The following is a 19,602-nucleotide window of genomic DNA, read 5'->3' as shown; positions in this document are numbered from 1 at the left end:
ACCCTTAATTCGTTGGCTAAGATTCCGGTAGACATCGAATCACTTCGAATATAGTTCTACCAATCCAATTATCGCAATACCCGCACCCTAATTAATTGGCCCAGTTGTCCAACTGACTTACATTCGCAACTTATGTCAGTCCACTGACGTTCAAATACCTCGCTGTAGAGAATTAAGGAAGAGTCGACAACCGACGAACACTTTAGAAAAAATATTTTGAACGCTCAACATAAATGAAATTGGACTTTCAGCAAAGGCGCCCGTTTAATGTAAACACATATTTCACACCATTCTTCAGCTCCACTTTGAATTTCCTCTGCGTGATTGTATAGATACACGTGTTTGTGCAGGTACAGAGAAATTGCAACATGAATCCGAATTGTTGCAGGATATATGTCGGAGTATTCAAATATCTGTCCGTGTAAAAGTAATTTTGAGCTTGCCAGTTCGTGGAATATACGACATAGGGTATCCACAACAATATGAAATTAGCCGATAGAGCGAACAACAAGATCATTGACGTTCTGCGGTTTTCCACCTCCGGATCCTTCTGATTCTTACTGTTGCTCCGCAGTCCTTGGCGTACTTTATTTGCCGCTATAATATGACTGACCGTTACAGCATTGAATGATACAATTAAACAGGTTGGCAATAAAGGTGTAACGATACTGTTAAACAACTGGTATGCTTTCCACACGGGTGACGTGGCGTATATAGCGTTGCCGACGCAACGCCATGGCACATTGTCAATGATAACATAGGGTTCCACTGCGAAGTAATATGGAACGCACCTCGCACAGCTCCCAATACCCACAATTACGACCACCACGGTCGCTATTTTCTCGGTGCAATATCGCTGCCGCAGCTTTTGAAAACAAATTGCGATAGAGCGATCGAATGAGAAAGCCACCGTAAGCCAAACTGAAGAATCCATGGTCGCCAACCTCAGGACAACAGTCACTGCACAAATGGGAGTTATAAGCAAGGGGCGGGCGTAAACGTAGATGTTATTAATCTGTTCCACTACAACAGCAATGACAACACCCATTAAATCAGCTCCTGCCATTCCCACCAAGTAGCGAGAGACGCATTTGGAGAGACCACATTTCCCCCGAGAAACAATCAATATCGTCATTAAATTAACTGCAAGAAGGAGACAAAACGTGATTAGTTCAAAGCCCGCCTAAGTGGTCTGGTTCCCTTGATGTCCTTCGTGGGTCGAATTCTCCTGACCCTGTGCTCTGTTAGGTTATCGTTGGGTGGGAAATCCTATCTGTCCGGGCTGAGCCGCTGCACTCCCGCTGGACAACGGCTGATCGAACTGCCAGTTGAACCGGATTCGCTCAGGCAATTAAGAGTGGAACCGCTGAAAACCTCAATGTACTTACGGCTGAGCGGCTGGTCAAGCAATCACCGAAACGGTGCATCATCGGACCTGAAAATACTGAAGTGGGGATTGATGGTTGTAGGAAACATGAACTCAGAGAAATAATTTCTTGCGGCGTAATGTATTTGCTAAATTTGTCCGCAAATATAAATTAAACTGGAAATAGACACCGTAGAGGACGCAAACAATAAAGTCACGTTACTCCTCAAATTGAAGAAGAATCCAGACTGTTCTCATTCGCAGCCTTATAGGCGTAATGATCTGGATGTCCGAAATAACCATAAACACAGCGAAATAGCTGCGACCACCAGGTTGACTCGTTTTTGTAAGGTTGCACGTTCCTAGAACGATAAACTCAGACCTAATAAAGTATCTACATGCCGAGTAGTAAAATAATAATGGAACAATGGGAATACTAGCGCTAATCTACTTAAGCGATTGACAAACTAATGGGCTATTTAAAGAGATCGACAATAAAAAATATATATTTGAAGCCCGAATAATATTATAAACATCCATCGGATGCGGCAACATAATCACAGGTTTTAAGGCATAGCACGGCAGGTACCAAGCGAGAGCTTCACACAAAAATAAGATAGTTATCTTACCCGGGATACCAACCGCCGCAAGTAATGGATAGTAAATGCTCGCAATGTAGTAAATTGCTGGATAACCCATCTTACGCGCGAAGCCGGGACTACTTGTACAGAACTTTCCGGCTGCTCATGTATAACAACTTCTTATACAAGAAAGAGAAAGTTCACTGAGCCAATCAAGTCTAACTATTTCCTCAGTCACAGCCTACCAACCATACTGCTAACCATGTTTAACACATTGAGTCACTAAGGAATTCATTTCGTTACTCAGGGGTATTGCAAACAATTGTTTTCAATATTGTTTGTTAATATCGTGAAGACCAGATGGTGTACATTCTCTATTTTATGGATTTGAGCAGCGTATCTTCGGATTCCTGGGATCAATATAATTAAGAACCCAGGCAAAGTGTTTCATATGTATTTTTTTGTAGCAGACGCAAAACATTGTTTCATTAAGTTAAGCAAGGGAGTTTAGTTTCCATGTTAAGTAAAATATATGTTTTACTGAAAGGGGAACATCCACGCCGCGTTCCACTGTTTTCAGTGCAGGAAACAACAGTCACAGACGACGGAATTAACAAAATAAATGTTTACTGTGTTCATTGACCACTAATGAAATCAACACACCCAAAACGACACTCGATTAGTATGTGACGAAGTCAGGTTGCGTGTCCCACGAATCCAACTAGCTTTCGCGTGAAGATTGAAGAGAACGCTGCCAGCACCGAATTGGAGCGCACGCGTGGAACCATCCCCACATCTCCAAGGTATCGAATATTCTTGCCATTTGGCGCAATCCCATGTACTTTATCAGACAAAAAAATAGATTATTTTTACAGTATTTCTCTGGGTATTACTTTACCACAAATCTGCCAGACCATTTAGTCTATATACAATGTGTCAACTTAAAAGTGTGATATCCTGTTATGTTCCTCCTAATGATTGTTTTGCCCCAATTTCCTTATTAATTTGGACATATTTTATCGTTATATGTTCACATTTTAAATTATACTAAACCAAGCGGACCCATTGGGCCCTGCATTGGTGCATCACCCTCTCCTGTCCCCTCCCCCTCCCCTCCCCTCCCCCCCACTCCCCCTCCCTCCCCACCTCCCCTTCCCTCCCCCACCCCTATCCCCCTCCCCCTCCCTCCTCCCCTCCCCCTCTCCTCTACTCCCCCTTTCCCCTCCCCTTCCCTTCCTCCCCACTACACCCCCTCAATACCCCATATCATCCCTCCTTACCCCTCCAGCCCCCTCACTCCTTAGGACATAGCTTTAAACTTTAAAATGTGAATAACAACGATTATCGTGCTATCGTGCACCGTTTTGGTTGTAATTCAGGAACAACCAAACAAACAAACGAGAGTTTTCATATATAGGTTACATTCCTCGAAATAAATCCCGTAATATCTCGACATGGTGTTCTTGCCTGCGGGAAGTTCCACAACCTTTCCATATCTCTCTAAAACATTACCGGATCAATACGTAGGTTTTATAGTTGACAATCCCACATTGGCGTCTAGATATCGTAGTGTCTCACAATAATAAAGAGTTTTGCTGCATCTTACCCCAAGCCTTGATTTGTCATTTTTCATTCACAGTTAATTGTGGTATGTTCCATCAATGTGTTTAAAAGCTACTCCGTATCACGCTCGCAGTAATGTAGCTTGAAGTGCTGAGGACAAGCGATATCTATATGCTCTGTATCCTATCTACGTTTCCCATATGACTCATTGTTGCATGTGTGGCTCCTTTGCCGAATATCTGAGCACACGCCGCTAATTCCAATTGCTGAACACTTTGATCTTGCGTCATTAACATCATTTTTGTTCATTTTCATAAGGTCATACGTGAGAAGAGCAGAATTAGAGGCCATTCGGTCCATCGTCTACTGCGTAATTCAATCATGGCGGAACGATCTCTCCCTCCTAACCCCATTGTAGGTGACGGAAATGTTGACGGATAATTTGTTGCATCCGCTGGCTGGTGGGGTGGAAGGTGAGAACGAGGGGGATTCTGTCCTTGTTGCGAGTGGGGGGAGGGACAGCAAGAGCTGAGTTGCGGGAAGTAGAAAAGAACCTAGTGAGAGCCTCATCTATAATGGAGGAGGGGAAGCCCCGTTTCATGAAGAACGAGAACATCTCCGAAGCCCTGGTGTGAAACACCCCACCCCGGGCACAGATGCCGCGTAGACGGAGGAATTGGGAGTAGGGGATAGACTTTTTGCAGGGGACTGGGTGGGAAGAAGTGTAGTCCAGATAGCTGTGTGAGTCAGTGGGTTTCTTGTAAATGTCCATCAGTAGTCTGTCTCCTGTGATGGAGATGGTGAGGTCCACCTTCCACCCCATCAGCCAGCGGATCCAACAAATTATCCGCCAACATTTCCGTCACCTACAACGGGACCCCACCACTGGCCATATCTTCACATCCCCTCCCCTCTCTGCGTTCCACAGAGATCGTTCCCTCCGCAACTCCCTGGTCCAGTCGTCCCTTCCTACCCAAACTACCACAACCCCGGGCACTTTCCCCTGAAACCGCACGAGATGCAACACCTGTCCCTTTACCTCCCCCCTCAACTCCATCCAAGGACCCAAACAGCCTTTACAGGTGAGACAAAGGTTCACCTGCACCTCCTCCAACCTCATCTATTGCATCCGCTGCTCTAGATGCCAACTTATTTACATCGGCGAAACCAAGCGCAGGCTCTGCGATCACTTCGCTGAACACCTGCGCTCGGTCCGCATTAACCAAACTCATCTCCCGGTGGCCGAGCACTTCAACTCCCCCTCCCATTCCCAGTCTGACCTTTCTGTCATGGGCCTCCTCCAGTGCCATAGTGAGGCCCACCGGAAATTGGAGGAACAGCACCTCATATTTCGCCTGTGCAGTTTGCAGCCCCTTGGTATGAACATCGGCTTCTCCAACTTTAGATAGTTCCTCTGTCCCTCTCTTCCCCTCCTCCTTCCCAGATCTCCCTCCATTTTCCTGTCTCCACCTATATTCTTCCATTGTCCCGCCCCCCTGACATCAGTCTGAACAAGGGTCTCGACCGAAACGTCACCCATTCCTTCTCACCCGAGATGCTGCCCGACCTGCTGAGTTACTCCAGCACTTTGTGAAATAAATACCTTCGATTTGTACCAGCATCTGCAGTTATTTTCTTATATCAAACAGAAGTCAATGCTTGCATTGATTGAGGAGTAAAAATTGGCACTTCGTTCACCTGGAGCCAGACAGTCTGGAAATCATGTCTTTGTTTTGAACAGTTCTTGTCAATGGAATCTAAGAGTACAGGAGCGTAGCTTCCTGAAATTGGCGTCATGGTTCGATAGGTATTTATTCACAAATTGCTGGAGTAACTCAGCAGGTCAGGCAGCATTTCAGGAGAAAAGGAATGGGTGACGTTTCCGGTCGAGACCCTTCTTCAGACTTGGTTAGATAGGGTGGTCAAGAAAACTTTGAGAACATTAATCTCATCGGTCAAAGTATTGAGTATAGGAACTGCAACTTTACATTACAGTTGAATAACACGGTTAAGGGACTTTTCAAGTGTTGTGGTCACCTTTGTATATCCGGCTGCAGAAACAAGTCGTTAATCTTGGAATAGGGCAGGGAAGACACAATAGCAATATTAAAAATACAAAATGGTACATTAATCGGAAATGTATGGAGGAATTTGGACTGCACGTGGACAAATGGTACATATTAGTCAAAAGGAATAAAATAATATCTATCTATCTATCTATCTATCTATCTATCTATCTATCTATCTATCTATCTATCTATCTATCTATCTATCTATCTATCTATCTATCTATCTATCTATCTATCTATCTATCTATCTATCTATCTATCTATCTATCTATCTATCTATCTATCTATCTATCTATCTATCTATCTATCTATCTATCTATCTATCTATCTATCTATCTATCTATCTATCTATCTATCTATCTATCTATCTATCTATCTATCTATCTATCTATCTATCTCCCTCCCTCACTCCCTCTCTCTCTATCTATCTATCTATCTATCTATCTATCTATCTATCTATCTATCTATCTATCTATCTATCTATCTATCTATCTATCTATCTATCTATCTATCTATCTATCTATCTATCTATCTATCTATCTATCTATCTATCTATCTATCTATCTATCTATCTATCTATCTATCTATCTATCTATCTATCTATCTATCTATCTATCTATCTATCTATCTATCTATCTATCTATCTATCTATCTATCTATCTATCTATCTATCTATCTATCTATCTATCTATCTATCTATCTATCTATCTATCTATCTATCTATCTATCTATCTATCTATCTATCTATCTATCTATCTATCTATCTATCTATCTATCTATCTATCTATCTATCTATCTATCTATCTACCTATCTACCTATCGGTGATGTATACATGCAACAATATGGTAAAGCTGCTATGCGATGTATACATGCAACAATATGGTAAAGCTGTGCCTGCGCAGCTGCAAAAATACACAGAGAGTTAAAATGGCGATCTTGTGTCAAAACCTGTGTTGTTTTGGTCTCCCACTCAATGCGTGCTTTAGAGAATGATACTGAGTAAAACGTATCATTAATTGGCGACGAGGATAAACTTGTTTTGAAGTTTCGCTTGGTGACTTGCTGTTGTGGCTACAATGGCTATTTTTGGCTCAATAGGAGAATTTGATGTTGCGCAGGGCGACTGGGTGCAGTACGCCGAGCGCGTTGAATATTACTTCCTAGCCAACGACATTACAGATGCAGGAAAGAAGAGGGCCATCTTGCTTTCCGTGTGTGGAGGACCAACGTACAGACTCATCTCGAGTTTACTTGCTCCACAGAAACCTGGGCAAGTTGAATATTCGGTGATTGTGTCAACAGTCACGAATCACAAGGTCGCAAAACCCCCGTCGGTCATCGTCCAGCGTTACAAATTCAACTCTCGTCATTGTTAACCGGGTGAGTCAGTTGCGGATTATATTACGTCACCTCGCTGAACATTGTGCTTATGGTTCGAAGCTCAATGAAATGTTACGTGATCGTTTGGTGTGTGGGATTGATGATGACCGCATTCAGCGTCGATTATTGTCCGAAGCCACGCTGGATTTCGACAAGGCACTTGGCACTTGGTATCGCCTCACAGTTGTCATCCCAACCGGGGAACCATAAGAGGATCTTTGTGTTATCGCTGTGATGGCTCTCCTGATGCTGACCTGAACGACTCTCCAGCGAAACAGGTGGATTGTTTCAACTGCAAGAAAAAAGGGCATTTCTCACGGATGTGCAAGTCGAGTGGGAAAAATGCTCAGCGTGGAAGGAAAAAGCAGTCAGCCTGAAAAACGGAAAAAAGCTACCAACTGACCGAGGAAAGTGATGTGTATGGTCTTTATCATTCTAACATTGAGAAGAAGAAAGTTACTCCTTTCACTGTGGACATGTGTGTGGGGGGAAAGACTATCCCCATGCAAATCGACACTGGAGCTGGAGTTACGCTTATAAGTGAAGAGACTTGGAAGGACCAGTGGGGAAAAGGTGAAAGGTTACGCCTTCGTGATAGCACCGTGGTTCTCCGTACTTACACTGTAGAGAAAGTGGAATTGTTGGGAGAATGTTCGATGCCCGTCTCTCACAACCAGCAAACAGCGACGCTCAAGCTGCTGGTAGCGAAAGGGGCGGGACCAAGCCTACTTGGCCGTGAGTGGTTGAAAGTTCTGCGACTAAACTGGCAGGAGGTGAACCAGGTCAACGTGAACGACCGCCTGCAGAGCCTCCTCTCCAAATACAGTGACCTCTTCAAGGCGGAACTCGGGACGCTCAAGGGCTTCGAAGTTGACATCTACATCGACCCGGCCGTACCACCGAAATTCATGAAGGCTTGACCAGTGCCGCTGGCCCGTCGCGATCGCGTTGATCGCGAATTAGATCGCCTACAGGAGGAGAAAATCATAGAACCCCTTTAACACTCGAAATGGGCAGCACCGATTGTCTTCGTTGACAAGGCAGACGGTAGCGTGAGAATCTGCGGAGACTACAGGTTAACGGTGAATACAGCAGCTCGATCTGATACGTATCCGTTACCTCGGATTGATGAATTGTTTACGAAGCTAGTGAAGGGGAAGCAGTTCAACAAACTTCACCTGTCGCACGCTTACCAGCAGTTGGTTTTGTCATCCAGATGCCGTGAACTGGTGACGATAAATACCCATCGCGGTTTATTCCAATACACCAGAATGCCGTTTGGCATTTCAACAGCACCGGCTGTATTTCAGCGTACGATGATGGACAATCTTCTGGCGGGGATTTCTGGGGTTGTTGTGTATCTGGACGATCTGCTCGTCACAGGTAGTTCCTTGGAAGAACACATCGACAACCTCGAGAAAGTCCTCCGCAGGCTCCAAGATGCAGGCCTACGACTGAAACGAGATAAATGCGCCTTTCACGTCAATGAAGTCCAATACCTGGGCCATAAGGTGAGCGCTGAAGGGCTGCAACCAGTGAATGAACGAGTCAAAGCCATCGATGAGCTGGCTCAACCGAAGAACGTCAGAGAACTGAAGGCATTCTGATTTGGGATGCTTAAATATTACGGCAAATTTCTGCCTAATCTCTCAACCATGCTCGAACCACTTCATCAACTGCTGCGCAAAACAGTTCGATGGCACTGGGCAGCAGCTCAGCGGAATGCGTTCGCACAAGCTAAGCAAGGCCTGAAATCACCCAAAGTTCTGACGCACTACGACAGCAACAAGCCGCTCGTTCTCTCCAGCGACGCCAGCCCTTACGGAGTAGGGGCAGTGCAGTCACACGTTATGGAAGATGGCACGGAAATGCCAATAGGCCACGCTTCACGCAGTCTGAATAACGCTGAACGCAACTACTCGCAGCTGGATAAGGAGGGTCTAGCCATAGTCTTTGGTGTCAAGAAGTTCCACACATACTTGTACGGACGACGATTCGTAATCAACACCGACCACCAGCCGCTTCTTGCGTTGTTCAGTAACAACAAGGCCATTCCGCTAATGGCTTCGCCGCGAGTGATTCGCTGGTCGCTAACACTGGCAGCGTACGATTACGACATCGCGTACAAACCGGGCTCAGCCAACGCCAACGCAGACGTGCTTAGCCGACTCCCACGACGAGCGACGGTATCGTCCTTCTGATGAGCGAGTTGGAGAAATCGCCCATCACTCCGTCGCGTGTTCGCACCATGACACAGAGGGATCCGATTCTGTCTCGTGTTCGTGAATACATCATGAGTGGGTGGCCAGACAAACCACCAAATGAAGATTTCAAGCCCTACTTCAGTCGCAAAGTGCAGATGAGCGTCACGAGGGTTGTCTTCTCTGGGGTATTTGTGTTGTACTACCACCCCAATGTCGCTCGCAAATGATCGAGGAAGTGCATGATGCCCATCCGGGTATTGTGAAGATGAAAGCGATTGCTAGAGGTTGTGTGTGGTGGCCTGGCATCGATAAGGAATTAGAGCACAAAGTCCGAGCATGTTCAGAATGCCAAATGCATCAGCGGGATCCGTCCAAAGCACCATTGCATTCATGGGAGCATCCTAGTCAACCGTGGTCGCGAGTTCATGGCGATTATGCCAGCCCGGTACAGGGAAAGATGTTGCTTGTTCTCATCGACGCATATTCAAAATGGATTGAAGTGCATATCACAAGGGAATCAACCAATAATGTCACTATGGACAAGCTTGGCTTCGTGTTCGCGACACATGGCCTTCCGCATACACTGGTTTCTGACCCATGTTTCACTAGCGAAAAGTGCGCAAAGTTCATGAAAGCGAATGGCATTCGTCATGTTAAAAGTGCGCCATACCATCCAGCAACCAATGATCTCACAGAGCGCGCCGTGCAGACGGTGAAGGCAAGATGTCGGAACCACAGCAAACGCGTTTCGCTCGATTCCTCATCTCGTATCGTTCAACGCCGCAAACTACCACAACGCAAACGCCGGCTGAAATGCTGATGAAAAGGAAAATTCGCACACGTTTCAGCATCGCGGTGCCAGATGATAGAGCGACAATTGGTGACAAAGAACTCTCGCAAAAGTTGCACCACGATTCGCGCCCAGCTCGAGAATTTGAGGAGGGAGAGAGCATGCTTGTGCGCAACTACGCGAGAGGGGAGAAATGGGTACCAGGACACCTTGCAAAGAAGCTAGGTCCTGTCTCGTACCAGGTCGAGGTTCACGTCAACGGGGTAGAAATCTGGAAACGTCACGCAGAAGTTTTCCCTCATTTTGAAATCAACACAAAACCAAAGAGCTGCAGTTTGGACATTTTAAACGGGAGACTGGGGCTGATAGCGGAGAAAGGCTGCAGTCAGTTTACCAAAGGATGTCACAATCTGTGGGTCCTAAAATGGCTGCAGGACCTCGTGACCAGCCACAAAAGGTAAAAAAACCTTACAACCCAGTCTCTAGGTTTCTGCAAAGCCACGGCCAGAACAAAGGATGGGTATTGGCCATGCAGAAACCTACGAAACCAGGTCGGAGTCCAGACACTGGGGCGCTGACATCAGCATACTCACAATGCCCCAAGCCGACCTAAACAGTTCATCTCAGTGAGGGGGCACAATAGCCCATAGAAAACTACCTGGTAGGTGATGGGAAACCAATTAACACCCATCACCTCACAATGAAATCCCAATTTACACCGTCTGGCCATCCCCGGTATCCCCGAACATAAGCGCAGATCAGAAGAAAACCTCATACATATCTTTTTGAACAAAGAGATTCCAAGATCTGGCGGGAGATAGGACGGGTCAGAAACAGTATAACTGGCCACTACTTTTGGGTGAAAAAGTTAAGTTAAGTGAAGTCAAGAGGCAAGAAGAAAACCTGCAAGGAACGCAAGCAGGCAAGAAAACGAATGCAGGAGGAAGAAAAGACAGGCAAGAAGAACGGATGCAAGAGAGAGGAACAGGCACGCAACTCGAGGAGAAATACAGCAAAACGAACAGCCAGTAACCCCAGTAATAGCCCCATGGTGAGCATGCACTCCAAATTCTACATATCCTGGACATAGTTTAGTGTAGAGGGGAGGGTGGTTTGAATAAACGTTGGGTGTGTAAAGGAATATGTGTTGGTCAATTTTGCGATGTGTCGTACGTTCCCCATCTTACAGTCGTGTATATGTCTTATAGAACTGTGTGTGTTTTATGATTCATAGTTATAAGTATTCATGTGATTCGGTATGTGTTTTATAGACATGTCTTATAGAACTGTATAAGTATTCATGGACAATAGTCCCAAGCGCTGAATAAAAGCCTTTTTCATTTAAACCCTGGTTTTGAAATCTGGTCTGGTTGAATTTTTTCTGCACTATAAGAGCTCCTGCATCTAAGCCCAGTGTCTAGAACCGTAAGGGGTGAGTGGGTCCAACCACTCACGGGGAACCAGTGTGCACGGCCTGGTCAAGGGATCAGAGCAAGGCACGGGGACCTTAGGTCGGGCGAAAGCTCGGCGCAGAAACCCCTTACAGATAATGGCGACCACGAAGGGACACTGGCAGCAGGATGATAGTGTACCAGAAAAAGATTTTAAAACTAGAGACATAATGGACGAGCGCATTGCGGACTATGTGTTTAGTAAGGTGAATATCACCAAACAATGGATGTGTGCGTTACTAGATGACAAGCGCCCACTGGATGCAGCAATCCGGTGGACGGCCAGTAAAGCCCATAAGAAATCTGTAGAGAAGGCGGTCTGGCTGACCTGCTATAAAAAGCAGGTCCAGCTTTTGGACCGTGTGGTTGTGGCACAGGCAGCCCAGATCAGGGACCTTCAGGAGGAGGTAGAGGAGAAGGCTGCAGGTGGGAACCAGTTGATTGAGGCTCTGGACTCTTTAAACAAGGAGCGCCGTGTCGTGACCAACCGCCACGAAGCCAGGGTAGAGCTGATGGAGTGTCAGATCACTGAGGCTATGCGCAGTAAGGACAAGCTCAGGGAGCAGTGCGCTTCCCTGAGCCACCAGCTGGAGACCCAGGAAGAGAAACTTAAGGGAGTTAGGGCAGCCTATAAAATGGTTTTGGAGGACAGGTCGGAAGGGGCCGACCACGGGGCCTGCCTGCAGGAGATAGAGGGTCTGCGGGGTACTTTAAATAAAGCAAGCGGGCTGGTCTGTTTGATGAACCCCCCCGCGGGCCAGTCACTAGCGGGTGCGAAGGTCCCGGTTCCGATTCCTAGAAAGACCATGGTGGCTCCAGCCCCCAGACTCCACAATTCCCCTAGCTACGAGGCATCCTGGAAAAGGGGTAGTGTAGGGGAAAGAGAGAGAGAGGGGCTCCCGGAAGAAAACTCTGCACCGGCACCCATGTGCCCGGTCCTGGAAACCAGACGGGGACCCACCGCGCTGAATGGGGACGCCGGACCCATTCAGAGCGAGATCATGGTGCCCCACAACTCTCAGCATTTAAGAGCTATGATCGGGCATGTAACAAAATTGTCCGGATCAGGGGACCCCTCACTACATTTCAGGGAGATCGAGCAAACCGCCGCAATCAACGGTTGCGACGAGGGCGAACGGGCAAAATTGTTGCTGTTCTCCCTGGACAGCTCGATCCTCCAATGCCTCTCAGACGAGAGTAAAAGTGGGACCAGGACCTACGATCTCCTGCGGGACGAGGTCCTGGAAGTCTTGGGGGTGGGGGATGAGGGTCCTTTTGCCCGATTAGGGAAGACCCTCCAGATGGAGGGAGAACCCCCAAGAGTTTTTGCGGCGCGACTATGGACAGTATATCAGAGTAGTTGCCCGCACGTCCCCGCGCGGGATGACCTGGCCGGGAATGGGAGAGCCCAGTGGCTCCGATGTTTGGTATCAAACAGCCTGGCGGCCGTCAGGGAACAGGCGAAAGCCTGGTTTGATCCCACAAATAGCACGGAGGAGGCGGTTTTGGACCATCTCACGGTTGGGTATAGGAATACCCGGAGTACGACCACCCGGTTAGTAAAAGGGAAGGTGTACGTAGCGGAGGCTACTGCACTGGCCCAAAAGGAGTGGCGACAGGAGGGTAACCCTACCGCACAGTCCAAGTGTTTCAGGTGCGGTAAGGTGGGACACTGGCAGAAGGATTGCAGGGCCCACACCAAGGAAGATAGGGTTGGCACCACCCAGCGCACCGAGGTCCCAGTTAAGCCCGAGATCATCGAAACGATGATCGAGGTGATGCAGTCCCTCAGGGCCGCACAGGGGAAGGTGGCAGTCGCTACCGGCTCCCCGGGTGCGAGGGGGGCACTGGACATTCCCCAATGACATCAGCCCACGCAGCCTGCCTATCTGTGTCCTCTCCGCTACGATGCGTGGAAGAGACCGCTTGTGGAGATGGTAGTGGGGAGGCAAAGGGGCAGTTATCTGTTGGACACGGGGGCTTCATGCACCGTGGTCCACACAGAGGAACCCTTTGACTCTCCCCTGTCCACGGGGGTCCCTTTCGCACTGGCAGGGTTCACAGGGAAGGAACAGGCTGGCGCGCGTTCACAGCCAAGGATGAGGCAGGTCACGCAGACAGGCAAGGTTGCCTGCGTGAGGGGGGAGGACATTCTCCAGGAATGGAGGGTCTCCCGTTTTGGGTGGGATTCAGGTGAGGAAGAGCCTGATCAGCTCGACCAGGGGCTGGATCCCATTACGGAGGAAGAGGAGTCGGAGGGGGACGACAGTAACGTCCCCGACTCAAGCACCAGGAAGGCGGGGGTAGCGAGCGAAGGCTCACCACCTGTAGATACAGGTAGAGTGAGGCCGGATGCCGCGGGTATACCCAGCACCAAGGGGGCAGAGCTGGATGAGACGGGGCCAGGGTCGGCAGCTGCGGGGGGTACCCGAGCTGCGGCACGGCAGGAACCGGTCCTCAGCCAGGCTGTCCAGGGGGCAGTGCCTAAGGTGATCCTCCGTAGGTCCAGCAGGAAACCCCAACTTAGGAAGTTTTGGCCAGAGGTCAATCACGCCCCGAGGTACGGGAGCCAAGTAGGGAGGAGGGAGCTTACGTCCCGGAGGGGACCTAGCCCCCGCCAGGCAGCGACAGGCTGCGGAGGATCAAAGGTGGGAGACAGCGTGGTGCAGCCGCAGGAGACGACCCGCTGCCGCCCTGACAGGGATTAGCTGAGCCGCCCTGGGAAGGCGGCACTGTATTATATTTTAGGTAAATTTAGATAAGGATAAGCTATTATAGATATGGATATTTTAGGTAATATAGATAAGGATAGGTATTTTAGATAAGTTTAAGTATTTTAGATAAGTTTTGTGGGGATAGTTAGCGTTTAAATAAAGTTGATGCGTCCAGGATGTGTGGGTGTGGGGTGCAGGCTGGGGGTCAAGAGACCCGCCCGCAGAGGCGTTTAACAAAGCCAAGCGCTCCCCAAGAGGCTGGCTATACCATTCTTCTTTATCTGTTTTCTGGAGTGGAAGGAGGCACTCGTATGGTGGATCTTTGCCACGGCGATCGGATGTGGGTGGACCTATCGGGGCCACACCAAGGACATCATCATCTACGGCTGCTCCGGGGACACGGCTCCCATCGCGACCGATGGGACTGGAAGGAGAGAAGCGGAGGAGACCGCAGTTTACTTCCATGAAGGCCGGTGGCTGGGGTGGCTGGGATCGAACTCTTCAGAGTATTCCAGCGCCCCAGGTTTTGCTTCTCGGGACTCTTCATTATTGTGCCCGAGAATCAAGATCATCGCCCAAAAGATCAGCGCCACCGTTGGCAAAAGAATCTGCCTGGTATGCACGGGGAAGGTCCCCGCGAGCAGGCGGTGGTGGCTGAGGAAAATGAGCAGGACAATGGCCAACTCCACTGTTGAGTAGGAGAGACTTAACAACAACACTCACAGAACTATTTCTGGGACTAAAGAACAGTTGAGTGTGTGTTGCGACAAATGGTGGGAACCGGATGAGGGGATTTATATGTGTATGTGGGGTTCAAGGTATCGTTGCCCCACGGGCAACAGCATATTTTTTTCAGAGACAGTGGCAGGATGACGGTAAGGGGATGAGGTGGGATGATAGCTCGCGGGCTTGTGGGGTCCCCCTTTCCCCGATCCCGGTAAACGCCACTGAACTCATCACCAGACCACGCATGACCCCTCCCACAGTTCCGCTGGCAGTAGCACAGGAGGGTGAGTGCCCAAAAACCACTAAGGGGCCCGGGAATGGCCTGGTACTGATACTGACTGACCAGGTATTGTACCAGGGGGTGCACTACGCGGTAGCCTCGGTGATTTTAAACCTCACCGAGGTGCTGTTGCCGGAGTGGTGCCCCAGGGAAACTGAAAGACTTACCGGGTATATCAAGGAGAATGGAGAGACCGTTACGTGCGGGTGGGCGAGCAGGACCCAGCCGCAAGCTGCTAGGAGGACGTGCCCCCCTCCACACCGAGTAGACTGTGTTTTATATTGTCCCTTTTAAAATTTGTATAAACTGTGTTTTTTGTATTGTTTTCTTCAAATTTGTATCAAGAGTGATTGTGAAGAAATGTAAAAAAATGTATCGTTTTACTGTTGTATTGTTTTCATGTCCTACATTACAGCTGACACCAGTAGCTGGATGGCGGAGGCATCGGCCCGGGACAAGGTGTAGGTGTATGTGTCTGACATGAAAATGTACATACTTGTAATATAGTTTTGCCCGGGACACGGACAGTAAAGGTCAGCCTAAGATGGGGACTGTACGTTCGCAATGAAATACTAGTTTAGTTAAAACCTCAGGGGTCTGGATATGGAGAACCGGGAAAACATTGCTCAACCACATTATTTAATTGATTCGATAAGCTGGCGTTATGCAAATCAACAGGAGGGACTGTAAGATTTGAGAAGTTTTCCCTCATTTTGAAATCAACACAAAACCAAAGAGCTGCAGTTTGGACATTTTAAACGGGAGACTGGGGCTGATAGCGGAGAAAGGCTGCAGTCAGTTTACCAAAGGATGTCACAATCTGTGGGTCCTAAAATGGCTGCAGGACCTCGTGACCAGCCACAAAAGGTAAAAAAAACCTTACAACCCAGTCTCTAGGTTTCTGCAAAGCCACGGCCAGAACAAAGGATGGGTATTGGCCATGCAGAAACCTACGAAACCAGGTCGGAGTCCAGACACTGGGGCGCTGACATCAGCATACTCACAGTGCCCCAAGCCGACCTAAACAGTTCATCTCAGTGAGGGGGCACAATAGCCCATAGAAAACTACCTGGTAGGTGATGGGAAACCAGTTAACACCCATCACCTCACAATGAAATCCCAATTTACACCGTCTGGCCATCCCCGGTATCCCCGAACATAAGCGCAGATCAGAAGAAAACCTCATACATATCTTTTTGAACAAAGAGATTCCAAGATCTGGAGGGAGATAGGACGGGTCAGAAACAGTATAACTGGCCACTACTTTTGGGTGAAAAAGTTAAGTTAAGTGAAGTCAAGAGGCAAGAAGAAAACCTGCAAGGAACGCAAGCAGGCAAGAAAACGAATGCAGGAGGAAGAAAAGACAGGCAAGAAGAACGGATGCAAGAGAGAGGATCAGGCACGCAACTCGAGGAGAAATACAGCAAAACGAACAGCCAGTAACCCCAGTAATAGCCCCATGGTGAGCATGCACTCCAAATTCTACATATCCTGGACATAGTTTAGTGTAGAGGGGAGGGTGGTTTGAATAAACGTTGGGTGTGTAAAGGAATATGTGTTGGTCAATTTTGCGATGTGTCGTACGTTCCCCATCTTACAGTCGTGTATATGTCTTATAGAACTGTGTGTGTTTTATGATTCATAGTTATAAGTATTCATGTGATTCGGTATGTGTTTTATAGACATGTCTTATAGAACTGTATAAGTATTCATGGACAATAGTCCCAAGCGCTGAATAAAAGCCTTTTTCATTTAAACCCTGGTTTTGAAATCTGGTCTGGTTGAATTTTTTCTGCACTATAAGAGCTCCTGCATCTAAGCCCAGTGTCTAGAACCGTAAGGGGTGACTGGGTCGAACCACTCACGGGGAACCAGTGTGCACGGCCTGGTCAAGGGATCAGAGCAAGGCACGGAGACCTGAGGTCGGGCGAAAGCTCGGCGCAGAAACCCCTTACACAGACGAGATTCTGAAACGAGAAATCGACTCTCCCACAACCAACGTAACGGGAGATTCGATAGATTTCGCCAGGGGTACGCCCACAGTGCGCGATGAAGACATCAACGAAAGAATCGTTGCAAAGGAAAACTTCAACGAAAGCAAACACGAAAGAAGCGTTGCAGCTGAAAACGTCAACGAAAGCAACCACAATGACACCGTCGAGGTCGCGACATCAGAGCGCAACGAAGAAACTAATTCAGGGCGTAAGCAGTACCCAAAGCGAAATAGAAAGCGACCGGATTATTACGGATTCTGAAAACGGACTTGACTATACGGACTTGATTATATGGACTCAGTTATGTGGACAATGTAAATGCCACGAAAATTTGGTTATCATTAATAGAAAGGACTGTAGCGTGAATACTCTTTCGGCATTTTTGCACCACCATATTCACTATTATCCTGGCCATATAATGCAATTACTTTCATTCAAATTGAAGCGACATTTTTAAAGCTAGAGAGATATTAAAGTTTAAAGTTTCATTTCTAACCCTTTATTTGAAGGGCTTCAGCGTGTGACGTTACAATGGCACCCGTGCACCTATGAGAGATCAGCTCGCGCTCCCCGCCGTTGTTCAGCGTGTGACGTCACAATGCAATGCGACCCGCACGTCTTCAACAGATCAGCTCGCTCTCGCCCCCCCCCCGCCCCCGCCGGACCTTTCACTGATGCGCTCCCCCCCGCCGGACCTTTCACTGATGCGCTCCCCCCCGCCCCCGCCGGACCTTTTACTGATGCGCTCCCCCCCCCCCCCCGGACCTTTCACTGATGCGCTCCCCCCCCCTCCCCACCGCCCCCGCCGGACCTTTCATTAATCCGCCCCCCTCCCACCCCCCGGACCTTTCTCTAATGGGCTTCCCGCCCCGCCCCCGGACCTTTCACTGATGCGCTCCCCGCCCCCCCGGACCTTTCACTCATGCGTTCCCAGCCCCCCCCCCCCCCGGATCTTTCACTAATGCGCTCCCCCGGACCTTTCACTAATGCGCTCCCCCGCCCCCCCCCCCCCGGACCATTCACTAATGCGATCCCCCGCCCCCCCCGGACATTTCACTAGTGCGCTACCCCGCCCCCCTCCCCGAGCACAGCCGCCCATCCCGGCATGCCTCGCGCCTGCCATTTCTCAGATCGGGCCGCGCTGACAGCCGGGAGGTGGAGTCGCCTCGCCCGCGCCGTGAGGGGGGCACCCGCCCGACTGACGGCAGTGCTGAGGGGGGATGGTGGGTGAAGGGGGGGATGGACTGAGGGAGGGGGCAGGAGGCAGGAGGAGGAGAGGGAGGAGGAGGGGTTGGAGCGCACTCCATTCCCACCTCAACCCCCCGTTAAAACTCTCCCAAACCTTTGTAAGAGCCCCACTCAGCCAGTCCATCCACACCCCCTCAACCCCACTTATCATCCCCTGCCACAACCCACCTCAACCCCCCTTATCCTCCCCTCCCCTCAACCCCCCTTATCCTCCCCTCACCCACTCCATCCCCCTCAGCCCCCTTAACCCCCCTCCCCCACTCTCCATTCACCCAATTCATCCCACTTGAGCCCCCTTTAAAACTCCCCCAAACCTCCACTGCATTGGTCTAACACCCTCCCCGTACTAAGTCATTCCATACCCACCTCAACCCCCCCCCTCACTCAGGCACTCCATTCCCACCTCAACCCCCCCTCACTAACGCACTCCATTCCCACCTCAACCCCTCCTTAAAACTCCCCCAAACCTCTCCTGCATTAACTGAAATTGTGTTTAGAATTTTTTTCAGTGCCCCGCTCACGCAGTCCTTTCCCCCCTCAATCCCCCTTAACTCCCCCAAACCCGTGCTGCATTAATTTAAATTGGCTTCAAGCTTTTTTAAGAGCCGCACTCACCCACTCCAACCACACCCCCTCAACCCCCCTTAGCATCCCCCACACAACCCACATCAACCCCCTTATCCACCCCTCAGCCCCCTTATCCCCTCTCTGCCAACTACCATTCGCCCAATTCATCCTCCCTGAACCCCCTTTAAAACTCCCCCAAACCTCGACAGCATTGGTCTAACACCCTCCCCTTACTCAGCCACCACATCCCCTCACTTACGCACTCCATTCCCACCTCAAACGCCCCCCCACCTACCTTAAAACTCCCCCAAACCGTTCCTGCATTAACTGAAATTGTGTTTAGGATTTTTCTTCAGAGCCCCATTCAAGCACTCCATTCCCCCCTTAATCCCCCTTAAAACTCCCCCAAACCTGTGCTGCATTAACTTAAATTGGTTTCAGGTTGGGGTTTTTTACGAGCCCCACTCACCCACTCCATTCACACCCCCTCAACTCCTTATCACCCCCCCCCCCCGACAACCCACCCCCTTATCCTCTTCTCACCCCACTCCATCCCCAGCCCCATTATCCCCCCTCCCTTCCACCCTCCATTCACCCAATTCATCCCCCCTGAACCCCCTTTGATACTCCCCCAAACCTCTACTGCATTGGTCTAACATTCAACCACT

The 19,602-nt window shown here is 49.1% G+C and overlaps 1 protein-coding gene across 1 annotated transcript; it reads right to left on the bottom strand.

Annotated features, from left to right (window-relative positions):
• Nucleotides 1–247: 247 nt before the first annotated feature.
• LOC144611752 (putative G-protein coupled receptor 139) lies at nt 248–2,065 on the bottom strand. The gene is made up of 2 exons (XM_078430989.1): nt 1,996–2,065; nt 248–1,143 (listed from the first exon to the last, which is right to left on the bottom strand). The coding sequence occupies exons 1-2, from the start codon at nt 2,063–2,065 to the stop codon at nt 248–250; spliced, it is 966 nt and encodes a 321-aa protein (XP_078287115.1).
• Between the last annotated feature and the right edge of the window lie 17,537 nt (nt 2,066–19,602).

Source organism: Rhinoraja longicauda, chromosome 41, assembly GCF_053455715.1.
Source record: "Rhinoraja longicauda isolate Sanriku21f chromosome 41, sRhiLon1.1, whole genome shotgun sequence".
Lineage (NCBI taxonomy): Eukaryota > Metazoa > Chordata > Chondrichthyes > Rajiformes > Arhynchobatidae > Rhinoraja > Rhinoraja longicauda.
The sequence above is the reverse complement of the archived record's forward strand: the minus strand, read 5'-3'. Positions and strand labels throughout refer to the sequence as shown.